This window comes from Brienomyrus brachyistius, chromosome 11, assembly GCF_023856365.1.
Source record: "Brienomyrus brachyistius isolate T26 chromosome 11, BBRACH_0.4, whole genome shotgun sequence".
NCBI classification, from domain to species: Eukaryota; Metazoa; Chordata; class Actinopteri; order Osteoglossiformes; family Mormyridae; genus Brienomyrus; species Brienomyrus brachyistius.
Genome location: NC_064543.1, coordinates 9,715,317 through 9,737,048, shown reverse-complemented (window position 1 = coordinate 9,737,048; position 21,732 = coordinate 9,715,317). Strand labels below are relative to the sequence as shown.

Here is a 21,732-nt window from a genome sequence, read left to right as displayed (position 1 = left end):
TTAAAAAAAAGAAAAATAATTCTCTGGACTGGCTTGCTGGAAAGAGGCACGCAAGTTGACCTTATTTAGGAAGGCGTGTGTGCATCAGCGTCAATGAACATTTCCAGAGTGAAGAGCGTACAGCATAAGCTCACTCACTGGAGGAGGGATATGACCCAGATCTAAAGCATTAAGAGCAGCGAGACCCTGCTGGACCCAGTTTGTAGTATTTTTGGGCTGAGTCTTTCACCGTAATTATAGTACACTACTTAGTCACTGTGACACACGGAGACATTGTTCACTTTTGTAGATGAAAAATGCTTAATTCACTTTCAGTATTTATTAAAAGACCAACAAAATACAAAGCAATATTTTAAGTGGAAAGGATATATATTTTTTTATACAAAAAGGACACCTAAGACTGAAAAAAGCACACACACACACACACACACGACTAAGCACCAATTAAAGGCTACATTGGGAAATCAAAAACAAGTACTGAAACAGAGGATGAGTACATTTTTTTTTTTAAATACAATTTTAAATATCCAAAGGACATTTTATAATAGTCAGGCTGGCTGATGATGGGGGAGCAGGTGTGGAAGGAACACCTCCAGGCCCTGATGACAGGAAGGGGTCACAGCAGAGAGGCCTGGGACTCGCTTCTGTACCAGTTGCTTGGGGAGGGGGGGGACACAAGCTGCCTCGAAAGGAAATAACTTCAAACCCACCAGTATCCACTTAGACCATCTCTAAACAAGACAACTGCTAAACAAAGCGCTGAGTAACGCGCTGGATTTAATAACCGCTGCGCGTCACGCGCATCATTGCGCTAAGCAGTGGGCGTGTGCCTGCTTTCCGTCCACGTACACGGCTGGCCCCTGCAGACGGGGCCCCCGGCCTGGCACCTGCCCACCCATCATGTGAGACTCCTGTCGTGGCTGGGGGCCATCAGCTCTGTCCCACCCTGCACCCGAACACGCCACCGGGTCTGAGGGCTGTGGGGAAGGAAAAAACCAGCTCTTCAAATAAAATTTTTTTTTAAAAAATTCACTGGAAATTTTTAGCAAATCAGGAAGGGAAAGGGGGCTTATCTGGGGGGGGGGAAATTTCGTTTTTAAAAACCAGCCTCTGCAAACTGCTGGTTCTGTTAGAAAAATAGCAGGACATGAGGAGCAAGCCACTCCATCTGCCCCTCTCCTATTACATTACAGAGGATTATTTGTGTTGAACCACATTACAATAAATACCTTTCTAAAAATCTACTTGGTACGAAAGTCTACAGTACAGAGTGGAAACTTCAGAAAATGTATCTTTATAGACATAAAGATTCATTCTTTCCTCAAGCTAGTTCAAAACCCAGGATGGTCCTGTGTTCGACACGCACTGCTCTGGTGTTGTCACACGCACGGTAAAGAGCAGAAATGGCGGGTCTCAAGGGGCCCTCCCTGGGGGGCCGCTCCCACGTTAGCTGGCCTTATGGCCAGGTAGCTACGCCAGCTGAAGGTATGTGCGCGTCTTGCCGACACACTCGCTCCTATATGCCGTGTCTTGGAGGTCAGGACAAGCACCACACAACTCTGTCAAGGGAGGGCAGTCTAGACCTCCCTTCTCCATTAGTTTTAATGCCACAGAGCCCTTTACATCACACTTCATCGCTACGCACTACCACCTCCATATGGCAAAAAAGAAAGCGAATAGCAATACGCTCCTGTATTTTCAATACAGGACTTTTTTTTTCATGCAAAAAATATTATATATAATAAACTGGTTCAGTTTCTCTCTTCATAAAGTTTTGTTCAAATATTTAGCTTTGTCAAAATGCGCATCTAAAAAAAGACCCAGACACCATGACACTTTGGCAGAGCTGGAATAAACGTAGCTGCGTTTTGTCCAAGAGACACCGAGAAGTGAATATACTGATTGGCTTAAGCACTACAGCGTAAACTACTGAATGAACGCATTTTACAGTCCCAATAGAAAAGTACTGCCATAAAGCACTTAACATACGCACACGCGGCCCCGCGCTGGGAAAGCGTCCAGCCTGCACCAGAGGCTCCGCGTAAAGGTGGGGTGGCGCCCCCAGCAGGCAGAGATGGGGACTGGCTGCCGGTTTAGCGCCTGCTGGGCTGGCCGCCGACATGGCGACACCCCAGGACAGAAGAGGTCCTCGGGGCTGCAGCGCAGCCCTAAGCATTGTACAGAAGCCAAAGAGCAACGACACTCAGGATACCTGAGCGACTCTGCAGCCTTAGCGGGGCATTCAAGGCGGATACGAAGCAGACGAGGGGCAGCATGCAGGCCGCGATGCAAGGAGCCGGGTGTGATCACTCACACACACACACATCTCTGCCCCTGCTCTAAACTACTACTAACACTATGACTAATAATAAAAAAATACTGGGGGGGGGGTGTTTACAAAACATGATGCATAAAAGCATCTTACTGGGCATCCCTTTAAGAGCTGCTCTGAGGCGAAAATGGCGGAATACCTCTCATGGAAACTATACATACTATACATTTAGCATATTTATGATTAACCTCCAGCAATCTTTATTCTTCTGGCCTATGAATAAAACTAAAACCGTAGAATTTCAGTGAAATCTGTATTCTTTTGTTCTATACAAAAAAGCGTAGCATGGTTCATTATCTAACACTAGATATATGTACAACTGAAATGTGCAGATTATTCTGCTGACATTTAAAAGTCACTCTCACTGCTTACATGCTACAGCTGTTTGCAACTAAATGGCAATTTTCCCTCCCCAAAGGGCCCGAGTGCTGGGGACGCACCATAGTAGCTGTACTGTCTGTAATGCACTCATCCCCTTTGCCAACACGTGGATTACAAAAAAAATAAAATAAAAAGTGCTAAGGTCGTTGCCTGAAGCAAAGCCGGCGCGCGCCCCCGCTGGCTGGCGGGGGGAGGGTAGGCCCTTCGCGGTACTTTCACGTCTCGGGTTTTGGTCTGTGCTTTCGTTGGTATGTGCCGAGGAAGCTCCCCCCCCCCCCCCCCCCAGTGTTTTTAGGACACGCTGGAACATCGGATGCTGGGGGAGCCCATCTGGGTGAGGACCTTGTCCAGCCACTGCAGGGGTCCGTTTAGGTGCAGCTCAATCCAGCAGGGGGTGCTGGTCACGGTCTGCCGCCTGGAGGGGGAGAGATGGCACGCCCACAATGATGTTAAGTGTCTTCCCTGCAATTTTCACCTCTCGTGGAGCTGATGTTGCACTTTCCTATCTTGGTGTTCTGCAGGCCTCTGACGGCACGACAAGCTAACAGATAAAACGCATGAAGCTGGTAGGAGCCTGACATCCAGGTAGTAAGTCAGTCCTTGGCTGTCTCTCACACAGGTAGAGCTCCAGCCTTCAGAGAGAGAGAGAGACCCCTGCACTTAACTTTCCTTCAGCTTCTGAAAGTCTATAGAGATGCTGTTGTATTCCTGCCCCCAGAGACTGAACTTTGCATTTCGAAGGCTTCTTAAATGCAGGCCTACACAGAGCAGGCAGGAGGTATCCATCGTCACGGCCTCTGTGAGGCCCTCTCGCTCCAGACGACGCCCAGGTGCCAGAGCGAAGGCACAGAGCTCTGCCAAGCTCATCACAGTCCGCATGAAGCCCATTCACCACCTCCCGCCTTATTACCGTGACGACGGAGGAGGAGGCAGAACACACTGCGCTGCAGAAGCTGACGCTGAAAGGCTTCTACGCTAAAGCGGCGAAGACTGTTTATGTCCCACCACACACCCAGCAGCCAGATATTCTCATATTCTAGCTTCAAAAGTCACACAGCTTCATTCCCTCCTTTTAACAAGCTTCACTTATAATAAAAAGGGCATGAAGGTTGTTTGTCTTAAATAGGGCACGTACCAACTCCTGGCTCTGCAGCCCCTAAGTCAGGGCAGCACGGTTCTGTCCGTAGCTGTAACAGACTTGAGATTTCACATCTCTACTCGGGACATGCAGAAACTCGTCAGGACCTCACAGGCGGGGCTAAGACACCTGTGATGACGCTGTTAAACCGTTATCCTCCTCCCTAGGTAACCGTGTGCGAGAAAGAGCTCTAACATGACCAAGCTCCAAAATCAGTTCATAAGCTGGGCTCCCCAGGAGATCTCCCTGGTCAGGAACGTACAAATGGCTCCAATTACAGCTAGATTTCACCCCCCCCCCCCCCCCCCCCAAACACTGAATTTACTCATGATGGCATAATGCTGGGATGGGGGTTACACGTGCTTAATGACGCAGCACAGTTAAAAACTTGGCATGGAAGGGCAGCAGAGTCCCATCTAGATCAGACGAGCCAGACTCATGTGGTGATTCACCTCCAGCCCCCCTCTCCTCTCGTCACCCTCTTCCTTTCCCAAGCCCTGGAGGATAAGCGCAGTGCTGTGAGTCACGCAATCGCAAGCCCTGCCTGTTGCTGTGCACGCTCCGCCGGGCTGCGGACCCACGCTTCAGCTCTCTACCGCGTGACTCACTGGGAACCCATGGCCAGCTGAACGGCATCTGAATCACTGCCACGCTACAGGCTTGGGAACTTCAAACTCCAACGGCTCATTTTTATCTCTCGAGTCTTTCGTGAGCTTTAAAAATTGTTTGCCAGTAAAGAAGACAGTTAGTGGGAGAGCAGGGGAGGGCCAGCATTCGTGGACACCCCAGTAAAAAGTTCCCCTTTACTTAGGAGCCCCAGAGTGGTGCGCGTGTGTTTGGGGGGGTGATCGTTAGCGTCTCACCTGTATTCGGCTCCCCAGCCCTTTACAAAGCTCATGCGGATGGTGCACATGCGCGTCAGCTGGTACACGGCCTCGAACCCCTGATTCACAGACTGCGCCAGCAAGGCGGCGAACTCCTGGTTATTGAAGATCTTCAGGTTGCAGCCTGAACGGCAAACAAGCAGAAGTGTCTCGTTGGCGGAGGAAGGAGCTGCGATGACAGACACGCGGGCAGTGGGGCGGAAGGGTGTCGGGTCTCGCCCTGCCCCCGTGGGTGAGGCTCACCGGGCGGGATTTTACACACGGTGGCCGGGTGCCATCCGTAGCGCTGGTTGCAGTTGGGACTCTGGACAAAGATGGCGCTGTCGCTGAGACACTCGGCAAAGACCTCGCCTCCGATGTAGTACAGCCGCACTCCCCTACCTGGAAGGGCGGGACGAGTCTGCGCTAAGCGATCATGCCTCTAAGGCCGGACCAGTTCTCTTCAGCCTGTTATTCGCGTAAAGGAACCCGATACATCCGATTTAAAAACATCATTATATCACATTGGCGCATCAACCCAAGGCTGAAGTCAACCACAGGGATGCATAAACAAGGCTTATATTACAATTAAAGGGCAGCAGGCCCAGCTATCACTATGATTATGGCATTAATACCTTTCATTTCAGATTCCTCTGACTGATGCAGGTCCTCATAACCATTAAAGTATCCAGACTACCGTGTTCCCTCAACACTTACTGCTGTTTATCAGTTTGAAGGCTGGATTCCGGGTGCCTGATCCCGCCATTTATACACTTCTACTGGGCTAAAATGTGACACATCCCAGAGGGACCCGGGCGGCAGGGGTACCGATGTGCCGGCGCGTTAGCTCCACGGCGGCGTTGCGGTTCACGTTGGACAGCAGGCCCAGGCAGAAGCGCTCCGAGTTGGAGGGGTCAGTGAAGCCGTCCACGGTGAGCGAGGGCTGCGACGCGTGGAAGGTCTCCCCAACGCGCTGGTTCAGCTCGTAGTACGATATGGAGCACCAGAAGGCTGGTTCACAGTAGGTCACTGGCTGCAGGTCTGGCAGAGGAGACAAGCCGGGGCGGTGTGGTTTAGGGAACGAGGGAGGTCAGAGGGAGGCGGCGGGGGATGAACGATACTCTGACGTCAACCTTTGCGTAAGATCCCAGAAACCCACGGCAGGCATGCGGAAACATGGCCGCCACTGGAACGCTGGGGCAAAAGTGGTAAATTACAGGGTGAAGAGGAGCTTCTCTATGGGCTGCCAATCCTTTCATTTTAAGACAGGCTCAGAACATCAGAAGTCACTGGGCCGGCCATGTAAATCCTGACATATGTGACAGATGTATTTGGAAGGCACTCATTATTATAATGCTGCGATGGTCTGCTCAGCAGGCGGCTGCCATCTTGCCGATAACGTGAAATGTAAAACAAAGGCTCCTATCGCCAGCGGCTTCCTGCTGCCCTCAAAGGCGTCACATAAGAGCCGCCGGTGCGGAGCGCTGGTCGTCTCCCTGCACCCGCTGTCACTTTGATGATTCAACCAATGACAGCCAACCAAGTAACTGATGCAAGCGAGTCAAAGCAGTCAGAGAATGACGGCGTGTGCCGGGGATCTCAAGGCCAACATTACTGCAGATATTGCAGAGAAAGGCGCACTGTAAGAACTGCTTCCAATATGGTGTCTGTCCTGTTGTTGCTTATGCTCAAACATGGGCATTAGAGTATCTGTCAGGGGTCTCTCACTGCCAGTGAGGCTGATTGGGGGGGGGGGGGTCATTCAAAGTACTCTCAAAAATAGACTTGATGTACATCTAGAAAACTGTCAGCCCTTCCTCACTGGGAGATGCTGATATCATCTGAAGGGGTATTTTTAGGAACGAGGATGCTGGCAGCCATCACCTCTGCACTGCTCTGTGTAGTTTGCAGTATACAGTGTGAAGTGCGTTACCCCTCCACTGTAGCGGAAATGCAGAGGAGGCACTGATCTGGGGTCTGAGCGGTCAAGTACCTAATTGCAGATAGCATCTAGTCCTCCTGTTTTCCCAACGCTGAGGCATTGATTTCTTTTACAGAGACAGAGAGACATGCTTGCCGGGGTGAGAGTGAGGGTTTAAAATTTAACGGGATTTCATCTGAAGGCCTTCCTGACAGCAGAAGTGAACATGCGCTGCACATAGATCTGCGGAGGATGACGCCACAGTCGGCAACACTGCTCACCTAGGTTGCTGTGTGCAGGAGACACTGGGTTCGGCGACAAGTTAGGAGAACCTGTCGAAAGACGAGAAGCGCATGAGCCGGCGGGTGCGGGGCGGCCGGCGGAGGCCGCGGCGAGAAGCCCTCGCTGCTCACCCGCATCCATGCTGTGGTTCATCTGGTGATCGCTGGTCTCTCCATCCTCGCTGAGGTACCCCGGAGGTGGTGTTTCTGGGACACGGGAAGAGCATCATAGACAAGGCCTTCGCGTTACAGCACAGCGCCAGCTAATCCCTCCGCAGCTAGCCAACCGGGCAGCGTGCCCCTCTGAGCCAGGCTGGCGCCATGCTGTGTCTAAAGCCAGTTAATTAAGCTTAGGTAAGAAGTGTTCTTGGGGGGGGGAGCATATATGCTCATGACAGATGGCAAATAAAGAAAGTCCACTTTAAGGTCTGGTTAAGGCCTCGGCCGCCCTTTGCTGTGTGTGCCGTAGCACGCTCAGCTCCGAGGCTGACAGCTTTGCATTGCTCCAGCGAGGCGGGTCCCTGCCAACCCCCCCCCCACCTCAGGGCTGGACACGCTCCGACAAGTGTGCCAAGAGCCCCGGCTCGAGCCGGCGACTTCCTGGCTTCTCCCACATTTCCTCTCCTGACACACTTCTGCAAAGCCTCTCAGGCGGAGTGGGGCCAGCGGCCGCCACCCAAAAACCCGCAGCGAGGAGAAAGAGTGACTCTGCTAGACACTGGGGGCCCCTGTCTGCCCGCCTGTCTCACCCACTCACCTGGGATGTAGTTACCCTGGGGCTCGATGCCAGCTGGAAAGTTGGTGTTCTCTGGGATGGAGTGACTGTAGTCGTCCAGCGGCGGAAATTCGCTCGGGATATCCGTGTGGCGCGGCACGAGGACCGGAGGGAGCACTGCCGAGGAACGGGGGGAACATCTCCGTGGTGATTAAAGCCGGTCAGCAAGGACTGCGCAGGCGGCACCAGCGCTGCGCTCCTCATAACCCCAAACTTACTAAAGAAACTGTCAGCTGCTCAGACTGACTGCATCAGACACACTGCTAAATAAGCGCAGTCGATGATTCACCATATTCCACAACAGACAGTAACAGGAGAACAGAGGCCTCTGACCACAGCAGGTGAGAATACAGCTCTGATTCCGCCGGCGACTCTGCTGGAGCCCACTGCCCTGCCGGCTTTACCTGGTGTCTCCACGCGCTGGTAGTGGTAGGGGTTGACGCAGACCTCGTCTTTCTTCATGTGGAAGGCAAAGTCACAGAGCTCCACAGCGCGCAGCTCGTGGTGGCTCTGCAGGTCTGGCCAGCGCCACAGGCGGCAGTAGATAACGTGGGGCAGACCCTTCCTGTGGGACACCTGCAGCCGGCCGTCCAGGGACCTGGGGGGGGACACAGACGCCTTCAGCCTGGTTGCCCACAAAACACCTGCCCGACCCACACTGTTTAATCTGCTTTTTTCTGCAGAATTTCAGGAGTCAATGAATATTCGATTTCTTTTTCTACAGCACCCTTCACACTCTGCTCGTCCGCGCACGTGGGGGGGGGGGGGGAGGAGGGGGGGTATGCGGCCTCCCCTTCTCCCTCCCAGGCCAACCATGGTCTACGCAGATGCTGCCGCTGGGGATCCATGTTCCTGCCTGAGAGAGAGACTGGCCCTTTCACCCAGATCCGAGAGGCACCACTGGGAAGGAGCCCGTCCCCAGCTGCATCACACGCCGCGGGTCATGTGTGCAGCCACAGAAACCAGCTCTATATTCTGCATTTCATTTCATGTGAAATAATATACAAAGCGAGACTGCATGGGACACCAATGGAGCATTCCACAAAAACATTCAGGGGCACTAAAAAAAAAAATCCTAAAATTACTGCTCACAGAGCAGAATAACCACGACCCTATAACTTAGACGTTTCAAATCAGAAGTCACTCCAACATGCTGACATCTAACACAGTTATTGTGCCAAAGCCCGAAGATCACAGGCTGACAATTCGGTGAAGCAAATGTTGTTTCACCACCAGGGAAAACAGAGATCAGATTTGCCCACAGCTTTTAAAAAGTCAACTAGAGGACCCCGAGCTGCATCAAACATGACTCTATGCAGGTACTGTCCAAAAGGACAGGGCTTTTTACAGCGACTGTCACTCTGCCAAGTTAACAGGAAGCAGGAAACTCACCCTACTGTTAATTCTCAGTCATTAGACAGGCAGCTGTTAGGCCACTTAAAAGCCAGAGACCACCTTAAACTGAAACACTGACAGTAATGTTTCTTAACACCCTGCAGACTCCCTGTTTTATGCTATTAAAAGTGTAAAAAACTACAATAAAAGCTTTAAAGAGAGAGCAGAGGAGTGGCACGAAATCCATAAACTGGTCATTTCCTCCAGCTTCACACATCAATGACCCAGTAGTCATGGTAAAGAGCGAAGGTTAACGAGCGGGACACCAGCAGGCAGAGGGCATGGAGATGAAGAGGACAATGTCAGCCCTGCCCTCCAGAGGGCGCCCACTGGTCAACTTGGAGGGGGAGGGGCTGTTAGTAACATCGTGTTTGGGATTGGTAAGGCGGCCTCGTGTGCTTCTGGCGTCTGTATTTTTGAACACGTCTGTGGAGCAACACAGCAGTAAGATACATGTCAACAACGCAGTGTGCTGCCCAAGTACAGCATCGGGGGGGGGGCCCAAGCCGTTAAAGCCGCCCTCGGTCACAGGCCTTAAGGACTTTTAGGGAATGGGGGGTGGTCGAGTGCCGAGCTGAGTGACAGTTTAATCCTTCCCTGCTCTTAACCCCCCTTCACAGGCATGTCTGTGAGGAGTTCAGCCTCAAGCCACTTCGACCAGATACAGTGTGAGGAACAGACCCCATAAAGGCCTGGATCGAGGTGCAAAAGGAATGCAGGGGTGCGGCAGAAAGTACTCCCATATGCAGAGAGGAGAACCATCCACCCAACGATAAATAACCCCCCCCCCCCCAAGCAAAGGCCTGCTGTCACCATTGAGGGGACCGGATTTGTGCGGTGGGGGGAATGGAGAGCTTTGCTCTCGCTCTCAGTCCAGCCTTGCCGGTTTAATCTGAAGAGCAGCACAAATACCTGAAACGCCCACAGTGAGCATGTCTGAGCTGGCTGCAGTCTGAGCCCAAGTCACACCCCTCCCCCAACAGATCCCTCCCCAGTGCTATTCCTAGACCCTCCAGCATCTACATGGTTTTAACACTTGACATTTTTACTACGGTTGCTTGACAAACACTGATACACATGGGTGGACGACACCAACCTCGACGCCCACCCCCCTCCCCCAGCGAACCCCGTACCCTTAAACCTGTGACACTCGCATTACATGTGACGTGGGCAGCTTTGACCCTACCTGGGGCTGCGAGAGACTCAGGGTATGAAGACGTGACCAGGAAAAAAACAAACTGATAAATAAATAAAAAACCAACTGCGGTGGGCGGGGGAGGGTTGGTCAGGCAGAACTTGTACTCGGTAGAGAGGGAGAGAGATGAGTAACCATTCACCACAAAAACAAAAAGGGAAAAGAAAAGCGGCAGGAAAAGGGAACAAAGACACCACGGTGGCAGAACCTCTTTTAGTGTTTTACTGCGGCCCGTAGGGTTCACCCAGCTGGTCCCTCTCCCCTCTCCTACCCTCCCCCAGTCACCCTTTCACCAACACAAACACATGTCCAGTTCCCTGGCCTTCTGAGATGGCAGCAAACACCGTCTCACTTGCCTGGACGCCACAATCTCCTCGCTGGCTGGCGCGTGCCCCCCCCCCACACACGCTGGGGACTGGCACACGCCTGTGGCTAGCTGTCATACCAGCATTCTGACCGACACCGAAGCCGTGTGAAACCAGACCTGTTATCTGCGATATTTAAGGGCCTTGCATTACCTGGCAGCCAATCCCTCGCTGCCACTGGCATTTAAAAACAACCGTCTGCATTTTAGTACCAAACTCACACAGGCGAATTCGATGCACTGAAAGGCCTGTCACTAACCTAAGCCAAGCTGGTGAAGTTCCCATACGCAAGAAACCACACTCCCTACGCTGTTATAGCAATCAAGCTCAAGCCTGAAAAAGTGCATCTGTCAACGGCCCACTGGTGATGTCACGGCCGAAATTCATAAAGCAGTTAGGGGGCCCAAATTCCTGGGGGGCAAGAGCGAAGCAGACTGAGACGACGGCTGCCTCTGTGCTCAACTGGCCGGGGACGGTTTGGATTTGTCATGGACTGCAGGACCCCCCCCACGCCACCCCCATGTCAGAAATGAGGAAATGTCTCTACTGGTAAAGCCATGCTGCCCTAATGGAAACCTTAACCCAGAGAGTCCTCGTTAGCTCATACCGCTTATAATCTGCTCCTGATGTCTCACCATGAACACAGTGCAGATGTGGCGGCTAATAAATGGCATTAATTAGCAGCTGCAAAGACTGCACTCACACAGGAGAGACACATGAAGAAGAATGCACTGCAAGACACGGGAAAGGAACAATGAATGCAAGGAAATACCGACCCAATATATTACTTACACAATTCATACATTTAATACAGCTGAAGGGGTAAGAGCCATTCCTGTAGCTTGAACCATTAGACTTACAAGCTAGATGCGAATCGGCCATAATTAAAACCTACTAAAGCTTCTGGAGATGAAAGAAACAACAAACACTAGACAAATACACCATCATGTCAGCTTTCGAAGACCATCCAGACTACACCCTGACGGTCTGCGTTACTCGGGTAACACAAGGGGTCTACTCTCGCCAATCACAACACATGCACCTACATTAGTGGCTAACTTCATATTCAGACAGTGCACAAGAGAGACCAATCCTCTTGCATTTTGTCAGTCAAAACATACTGTTAATGACATTTTTTCCTTTTGAGAAGCTACACCAGTTTACCAAAATAGGAAATTTGTGACTGACGAGCCACTGAAATCCTTCTCAGAAGTGTGCTGTGCACACAGCATTTTTCCGACACACATTTCTTCATTCCAGTGTTCTGAGTGATTCTCATTAACACTCAAGGAAGAAAAGCCCCATGTTCTACACCACCTGCCAGGAGATGCCCCACTGGCTACTGTTAAGTTGGGCACGACAAGGAGAAACAACATACTTCACAAAGGTCACCTTTAACTGTTTTCCTGGCTCAGGGCCGACTGATCTGCATGAAAATGTGTTGTTGTTGGCGGTGTTGGAAAACAGGCAGATTTATGCGCGGTGATAGAGCGCGTTTTGACCTGCATTGCCCTCATGTTCTTCCGTGTCACTGAGCCTCTCTATTACCATTTTAGAAAGCTCTAAGAGGTTTCCCCTTCTGAGCTGTTGGACCAAATGTGTAAGGAGGACAGCTTCGCAAGCGCTACAGGATATGCATTACAGCCCCTTCCTGTGCAGATCTCTCTCTTTGCAACATGGAATGGGGAGATGAGATGCGGGGAGCTGCCTTGACAACCGGCTAGCTTGACATCAGCTAGCCAAGAGCAAGCTCAACACGCCTGTACTTCCTGAGCCGTCCTTATCTACCGCCCGCGCTGCTTGCTGGTATCTCTTTTTTCTGGTAGAGTAAGGAGTAGCAGCAGCAGCGGTGGAGCACAATGCAGGCTTATTGTCAGTGTACAGGGTGCCCTTTCTCCCCCGCAGATACTGTGGCAGCCACTGCTTTCTAAACCTTCCACCCCGGCGAGAACCGCAAACAAAACAGCCCACGCCCTCCCTGGGGGCCCGGCAGAGCATTCCTTAGAGCTGACTAAGTGAACCTCAAGCTGTGCAACACACACACACACACACACACACACACGCACACACGCACACACGCACACACGCACACACGCACACACGCACACACGCACACACGCACACACGCGCGCACACAGACCGAGACAGGCAGGCGCTGCAAATTACTCCATGTTGCTCCAGCTGAGACTCCTCCTTGACTGTCACTGGCGGGCACTGGCACGGCCTCCATGACGACGGCCCACTGCGGTGTGGCCAACTCAGCCACGCCTATGGAGAGTCGCTGCCGCACCAGAGAACCGATTTGCCATCGGCCTGTTTCACAGCCATTACGCCCCAGAGAGCCCAATACAGACAGGGACGAGGAGCCAACCCACCACCTTCAGTGCTGAACTTCCCAGCACACACTCGCAGCTTTGGATGACACTGTTCAGACTATCAGACCAAGAGAGTGGTGGCGGGGGGACCAACATATAAACAAAGTAATAACTATACAAGAATCAGAGCATTTTTCAAGTCACTCCCAGTAACTGGGGTGGTTATCACGATTACCAATCACAGTGAAGTGTTCATGTCTCCTTTTAAGTCTTATGGTCTTTTATGTCATTGTTTACTAAAAATAAATGTGTTGAACAGCAGGGCACCGGCACAGCAGACTTGAAGAGCCTTCCGCTCACTGCGTTCCTCCTCTGAGGGACAGGATGTCTGAGTGGCTACTGCACCGAGCTCGCCTGGTGGGCGGTGTGCAAGTGTGTGTGCGTGTATTCCTCCACCTGTGTCTCTCGGAGTGCAGACAAGTGAACAGGAGTCTGTTCAGCAACTCAAAGCCTTTGTGTGCTTCACCCTACTGCTGCATGCTGACAGACACTCATTACACACAAAAAAAATAAAAAATCACCCTTCAACAAAAAGTTATTTTTTTTTCTTAAAGCCTGACTTTGCCCTAAACCCAAAACTCCCCACCATCGGTACCATCTGCCGACATTCATAAACAGCTGATGTCTCAAGCCATGGCGGAGGACATCATACTGGCGTGGTGTGACCGGCATTTTCAGGAAAAGGAAATCTTGATTTACAGAAACTCCTCCCTGAATCTCTCCACAAAAGGCTTCAGCTTATTACCAGCATGATCAACGACGATCAGACTCCAAAGTCAGACTTCAGCTAGTTAAATGCATAAATAAATGCAGAGGTGGTGAGGGAAGAGGAGATGGGAGAAAATGAATGTGAGCCCATGTCTATGCTAAACTTAAGACCAGCAGGAACTCTGCCATTTGTTTTTTTATGGGGGGGGGGGGGGGGGGGCGGCATGCTGAAGCATATCTCCAGCATAAATACCAGAGGAATACCATTTTTAAGCAAGACAGCATCTTCGTTTCAACCCCCCAGAGGCTGTAAACTTAATCACGGTCAACAAGGTCGCACACAACTGCCCACAATCTTTAAAGGAGGAAAGAAAAGTACCAAGCTGAGCTATTAAAAGAAAACTGAAGACCAGTGTATTTTACACCACAACTCACTTTAGGGTGCTGGTTTAAAGTTTCCCTTTTTTGCCTTCGGTAAATGTCAGGCAGAGTTGCCTTCAGTGACCATCAACAATTACTTAAGTTCCAGAATGCTTCTATAAGCGGTGAGCCTGCGTGGACATGTGACTTGCTACCTCAGTGCCGTTTGTGTGGTTTAATAAGCCCTTCGCAGTCAGGGGCACTGGGAATCCCCTCCCCTCCACCCCGCCTAAACAACAGCTCAGCTCCCCAGTGAATCAGCACACCCACTCTTGTGTAGCCAACCTCAGACGTGTGCAGACATGACCCGATCCTGGTACTGGAACCTGGCCAACTCCTTCCTGAAAGAATTCCTGACAATAAAGCCGTTGTAAGGAATCTAGCGCCTAGGGCGGCGGTCTGCTTGCACTGATGGAGAGGCAGCAGTCTGCAAACAAGCATTCTACGCCATTAGAGAGCTCCGATATTCCTAAACGAAAAAGCCAGCTTTTAAGGGAGAACCCATCCAAATAGCCTACAAACAGCTAAAAGTGGCCCAGCAACACAGAAGATCGGATACCTCAATTCAGAGACGAAGTTCAATTAGTGATGAAAGTATGATTAGTCATCTCTCCCACACAAGAGAAAAATGAAAAACAAGCTTTAAAAAAAAACCCTTTCAACTGCCTCAGCATTCACTCAGAGGTGCTCTTTAATTATATGACACACTTTGCACCTTTAAACTGTTTATTTTATGGCTTTACAGGTCCACTGTGGTTGTTCTTTGTTCTAGAGAGAGAAACACTTCCCCAACATCACCTCCCTGGATAAGGGGCCACACCGTGACTCCACAAGTGCTCTGCAGAAGAGCCAGGGCTGAGGAGTCAGCTGAAGCCGCCCGCCGTTATCACACAAACAACCGTCGTTTCATAAAAAGGCCTCGGCAGCTCGTGCTGAAACCGCAGAGGCCTTCAAACACAGCCAGGCTGGGCATGTAATCCAGCAGACGCTAAACACCGAGGCCAGTCGTGAAAGTAGTTTACAGATGACTGCCGATGACTGCGCCACCTTGGCCAAAGTCATATTAGATTCTACACGACCGGCATAAATAAGGACCGTGCTGCTAAGTGCCATTCAGGCCACGACTCTTGTCTGAGTGTGCCAGGCTGGCGAAGGGCAAACACGGCAGCTGCTGCCTGAAGCTCATGCCTTAGAGGCTGCAAGTCTGTCCAGACAGATTTAACATCTATGTGGAAGATCCAGGGAGATTAAATAATGTGCTGATAATTAAGTAAAACAAACAAAAATAATAATAATATTGAGAGCCACTATATAAACAATCACAGCATAATTACAAGTACGACGAGCATGATGCTTCTCCCGGTTTGTTAGTCACACAAACACACAAGCTGCCCCTGGTCAAACATTATTCATGCTACACAATTTTGTTCTCCAAAACCCCATTCAACCTACAGCTACCTCCGCTGGCACACTGTGATTACATGTTGTGTATTAGCTATACAACATAAGACAAAAAGGACAGGCGAGCACAAGAAAGCAAGTATATTTTAACGTAGTGGATTGTGTATCAATTATTAGTCGGGGGGTACAAAGTAGCACAATGTAAAGCTAAGAATAATTTATGATCTTTAATTTCATATTCTTGCAATTAAGGTCTAGATTTAGATATTAATACAACAGGCTAAGTGATTGCGTTAGGAAATACATTAATACATTTGGGCTTTCAAGTCTTCAGTTGTACCGTCTAAAAGGACTACATGCTTTCCTATCTACAAAAACAAAAGAGTGAGTTCAGCATACCATTCTGAGAACAGAACCTGGCAACATGTTTCGGCATAGAACTGACCTTCGGCAAAAGGTTTGGTTTCTTCTCAAAAGTGAGACTATCTTGAATTCAACATTAAAGACATACGACAAGGTCTTGCAAGTAATCACCCACTAGCAGAAGGCAGTATCATCTGCTCCATGAATATAAAGAAGGTTAAAGTTAGCAGACTGCACAAATACTGCAGGTTTAACGATAACTCATACATAACATGAATATAAAAAATAAAATAAAAAAAAGCAGAACCACCTGGAAAATACTGGGAACTAAATGATTATATCAGCTGAAACTGCAGCCTTAAGCTAACTCGTTACAAGCTATATAGCTGATGATCGCTATCCCCCTTTCAGTCATGTTTTCACCCGTATTACATACGGAGAATAAATCACTCCATTCATACTGGACATGCATCATTTTAGTCCCCATTGAAGCTACAGACCATTTACATTAATGCAAAGATAAAAGTTCAGGGGACACCATATACATGTCCCACAGCATAAACAACATGACACTGGGCAATATACAGTACATCTACCATTATACTGCAATGTAACTATAAAGGCGAAGACCTATTCTTACCATAAGAATTCCATTTTGGAAACATCCCCGTTTCCAATGCCTTGTGGGTTAAAAGCTTAACTTAAAAACACACCAGTTACGCAATCATTTCAGTACCCCTGGAAAAAATCCATACTGTGTCAAAGTACAGTAATCCCTCGTCATACAGGAAAACACCCAACTGGATTTCATCTATAGATTAAAGAAATGCATGATATTCTGTGAACTGATGATCATAGGTCTTAAGACTTCCTTCCTCTTAGAAAATGATCAATCAATTTCTTTAGATGTCATTGCACAAAAAAAAAAAAAAAAAAAAAAAAAACAGTACAACGACCCCAAGCACTTTCAAGATCTCGGCTGCTGTAAAGTGTGGTCATTTCAGAAAATCTTCATCAGCGGTGTCAAAGGGGCCAGGCAGCACTGAATGTGGATAATTCGCATCTTCACACTTCAAAAACACCCAGCACTGTCTGAATGTGAACCTGAGGTATTTGCGGTATAATGCTGGACATCTGGAACCAATTAAAATTATAACATAGCAAACAACAGTACATTATTTTCATTAGACAAGCTCTCACTTAACAAGCAATGTTCGCGGAACACAGTGGGCTCTGATATAAAGAAGCAGTTCATTCTAAAGCATATGCAGGACCAGAAATGTTATGCATAAATGATTTCAAATGGGGGGGGGGCACACATTTTATTCCAAAAAGTCCGCACATTTCAACAGCTGGAAATGTCTGTACTTCCAGAGAAATTTTCCCCACTCCACCCCCAAGATCCAGTTCTGCTGCTGCACCAGGCTGCTATCTGTTGGTATGTGCTTGTCGCCACTTGTTGTGCCTGCGACTGCTGTTGTTGTCATTGCACAGTACTATACCTGTACAGCTGCCATAGGACCACGCCAGTGAATTGGAAGTACATTTGGTAACAGGAGTGCCTAGGTGATCAGGTTACAGAGATCTGGAGATGCACGCAAACATTTTAAACACAGGAACAGGAGCAGGATTTGAGTAGTTTAAGCAAGGCACTCACAAAGATGGCACAAAATTGTTAAAAGACACAAGAGCCTGCAACTCATTAGTGATCCTAACCGGTGAACGAAAATAACTGGTCCCACTAAGCAGCACTAGTTAAGTAGAACCCCACTAAAAACTAAATTTGTGGGACAACCCAAGGGAGTCTCCACAGTAGGGTAAGGAAAGCAGATTTACATTTTGCTGATTTGAAACACCAGTCTTTCAAAAAAAAAAAAAAAAATTAGCAGCAGTAATTAGTTTTTTTTCTTTCACATATTGTACTGCGTATTAATCCCAGTGAATAGAGCCCTCTAACCATCTAGTTTGGCCAGAAGGACAGTTTGTTTTTACATGCAGAAATTTCAGTAATATATTTTGAAGTTTTGTGACAACATTGATAAAGAAGTTAGCAGAGCAAACTATGCTGACCACCTTGACATTTCAAAATAAATGTCCATTAATTGACCAAAATGGCATTTAATTTAAATGGCCTTTTCAAATTAATGATTATGTGAAAATGAAAAGTACCTGAACGCAGACAAACCATTATGCACAGGAAAAGCATGCTGATATCTGCACCAAAAACAAAAATAACCCCCCCCCCATTACTTGCCAATAAAAGAACAATTCAACTGATGAAAACACAGCACAATGTGACAGGAAACAACCCTTATTATTTGTGATGTCTTGCACCTGTGTGACGGTTTTCAGTTGGTGCTGTGAGATAGAATGTTGCTGCTGTGTTAATCAGCTTTGCTGTTTGGTGTAACTGATCCCTGAACATTAGAGGATTGACCCAGCTGTGCACCTCTCTTTCAATGCACAAAAAAATAAATATCTATATTGTTATTCTGCTGTACATCTTCTGTAAAACCTTTGTGGGTTTCAGATTTGACATGTGACATCTGAGCATTTTGCGCGCGCGTGTGCATGTGTGTGTGTGTGTGTGTGTGTGTGTGTGTGTGTGGGAGAGAGAGAGAGGGACCATTTCCCCTGCTCTAACGTGCTGTCAAACCAAAATGAAATTAAATCATCTCAGTCCATACTTGAAACCAGGAACCCCACCTGGCCGGAAAACCGTCGGCCAGCCAAGAGAGAAGAGACTTGAAAATGATTTGTTAAAATTAGTCAGCTCCATAAGATAGGCCTTAACTGGAAGATCTTGACCTGCTGTTTAAGTAGCAAGCGATCAGCTGGGCTCGCGGCAAACACACAGGAATACAGCTCTGATGTCAGACAGGTGTGACTGATTTCAAGAATATAAATGGAGCAAATTTAATGGCATTAAAAACATACACGTTTATAAAAGTAGAGAATGAAACTGAAAATATGTGACCCGTTGCCACGAAATGAGTCTTAAGTCACACTGGTAGAATTTCACCCATAAGACTCATTTAGTGGTGATAGGTCACATATATGATAGAGCTGTCAAGAAAAGCTATATTGTTCGTTCAGTTATTCAGACATTATTAGCTATTAATCTCTTTATTGCATTGTGTTGATTCAATGAACTGTGAACAGCAGTGAATCAACATTAAATCAGCACATCGAAAAACTTCATATTCAACATCCTAACAGGAACTATGGATACAGCAAAACAATGCTTTTAAGACCCAGACAAAGCTGAAACTGTAAAAATGAGCAGCCCATCCTGCCACAGTGGCTTATCGAGGCGGCCGTTTGTGGTTAAAGCCACAAGTGTAATATGCCGGTGAAGCCCTCAAAGTATCAGCTCAGCCAGCAGGGAAAAACGCGAGACTACAAACGGTCTCTGTGGGGGCTCCGCCACGGGCCGTTCATTTCTCCCGGGGGTATAATTCGGTTTGAGTCAGGTCGAGGTCTTATGGCTACTTTTTGGGCAAGTGTCGCTCGCGGTTTAAGCAAGACGAACAATTTCGCGCAGTCAAGCCAAGTGCCACTTACGCCGGACTGAGTCACACTGTCGCCATCGGCGGCCCGTTCAGACACATTAAGCGCGTATAACTATAACGAGAAACGGTTCGGAGACGGAGAGGGAATCACGGAGCGCGAGCCTTTTCTCGAGATCGAGGCCGGGCTGCAGTGATTAGTCTCGCGTTACATAAACGGCTTACAGTGATAACTTCACACGGAGCCGAAACTGGGTTATGTGGAAGCAGCGACTGGAGAAATTAAAATAACATTAAAATTACTCCACTGGGCCACCAAATTATATGAGCTCCCGGTGCGGGCGGTGGCAGACAGTGTCACAGATGAAAGTTAATGTTCCAGCCAAATTGCAAAACAAAACAGCCGTGAATGAGTGTGCTATTAGGATTAGCGTATTATATTTTAAGCTCTGGTTCCTAACATGGCAGAAGTACTCTGGGGGACCAAACACACACACACACACACACACACACACACACACACACGATCCTCATTACACGCCTACGCAGCTCGCCATACAGCCTAAGCTACCGTCCCACATAAGAGGCGCATTATATAACTTCACAGACAGCGTCAGATTCCGCAGTTTTCCTTCAGGGGGTCGGTTTCAATCTGGAAAAGCCCAGGGCACTGCGTTACTCGCTGCCCGCGTAGGCCACCCGGCCGCCCTCAAGGCAACAAGTTGCATTGAAAAAATGTGCAGAATCGAGTTAGGCGGCGGAGAGCCCGCGCGCACGGGCGCCTTTAAAGGGGGGGGGGGTTCAGAGAAGCAGCAGCCCGACCCGCAGTGGGCTCGCTAGGCCGGCCGTGGCTGCCCGAGCCCCTCCATGCCCTTAGACAGGAAAGCCGGCGTAACGGGCGCACGCTCCGGCTTCAGAGGGGGGTCCGTCCGGCCGCTCGGCGCCCCCCCCCCAACTCCACTCTGCTATTTATTCCCACAACTAAACATAGTATTTTCTCTCAAAACCCGAAACAAAATGAATCCTAAGCCCCCCTCAACTCACAGGCGCAGCCTAAGCGTTAGTAACCTTCAGCAGAAAGAGAAAGATGGAGGCGCCGCTGTCAAAAAGTTAGAGTCCCTCCAGCAGCAGCTGGCGGCGGCGCCCCGGCTCGGCGCCCTACCTCGGTATGGTGATGCATTTCGTGCTGACGCTCTGGGTCGTGATGGCTTTCTCCAGCTCATCCAGCTGGCCCGTCTTCTTCAGCTTCTTCACCAGGCTCTTCACCGCCTTCTCGCACCACTTCTCCTCCTGTCCGTTCTGTTCCCCTTTTTTCCAGCCCAAGAGCCTTTTCACGATCGGGGGGGGTAAACGGCAAAATTGACATCTTGAGCTCGCCGATGTCCTCCCCCAATTACGAGCCGCTTTTCTGGGATCGAGCACAGGGGCCGCTTCCTAAGACGTCGTGACCGCGATGGTTGGGTTTGTTTTTTTTCTCGCAAAAACCTACATAAAGTCGGACGGAACAGCCGCAATCCGGACTGAAACTTCGATTGTTCCGATTCTTCGGCAAGACAGAATACGTCCGCCACACAACTCCTCTCTGCACTAGTGAAACTAGTAATAATCCGCCACGAAATGTAGTCCCTTGCCGTGCGCTTTATTTTCCCATCCAGCTTAATATAACCCAAACGTTTTCCGTACGAGTCTGCACGGGAAATCAATTTTAAAATTACGACTACGAGAGAATAAGCACGGACCCTGTATTTTTCGTCGCGAGTTGTAGTTGCAAAGTTGGTCTTTTAGTTGCCTGTGCTGCGAAGCGTACTCATCCGCGCTGCTCACTGCATGGCTGTGCAGCGGAAAGCTCGCTGGAGTTCAGGCTGGTCTGATAGTAATGCAAATGTGCGCCAAGCCCCGAGCTCTTGCGGAATCCTAGCGGACTGGCTGCCGCGAATTGGTAAAATAATAAATCTGTACGGTCTGCACTGGATGGCAATCTCGGTCAAAGTACTGGAAGCCCTGGATTCCCCGTGTTCTCACTAGACTGCGACTATTTCTACAAAAGCGTGTCTGATTTCTTCGTGTTATCAGCACACATGCTCTAGTTTGATAGAATATAGTTAGATGCTGATGAGTACACCAGAATGACTTTGTTTACTCTTAGATGAGCATAAGAGCCGTAGTTTAATGAGCATAGTTACGTGGACGGCTGAATTTAACCTTATAACCGGTTATTCAGGAGGCTGCAGGGACCGCTACACCATGTATCTCGCACGCAGTACACTCACGCTCCGTGGGTAACAAAATACACCAATTTACCTAAGTGCA

The 21,732-nt window shown here is 49.1% G+C and overlaps 1 protein-coding gene across 1 annotated transcript; it reads right to left on the bottom strand.

Annotated features, from left to right (window-relative positions):
* Positions 1 to 304: 304 nt before the first annotated feature.
* On the bottom strand, positions 305 to 21,490 carry LOC125704055 (mothers against decapentaplegic homolog 3-like). The gene is given in 10 exon segments (XM_048969345.1): positions 305 to 3,128; positions 4,715 to 4,859; positions 4,979 to 5,116; positions 5,543 to 5,755; positions 6,917 to 6,967; positions 7,049 to 7,123; positions 7,674 to 7,808; positions 8,096 to 8,289; positions 20,585 to 20,766; positions 20,768 to 21,490. Coding segments are annotated over 10 exon segments (1,278 nt in total). The 5' UTR covers positions 20,789 to 21,490; the 3' UTR covers positions 305 to 3,004.
* Between the last annotated feature and the right edge of the window lie 242 nt (positions 21,491 to 21,732).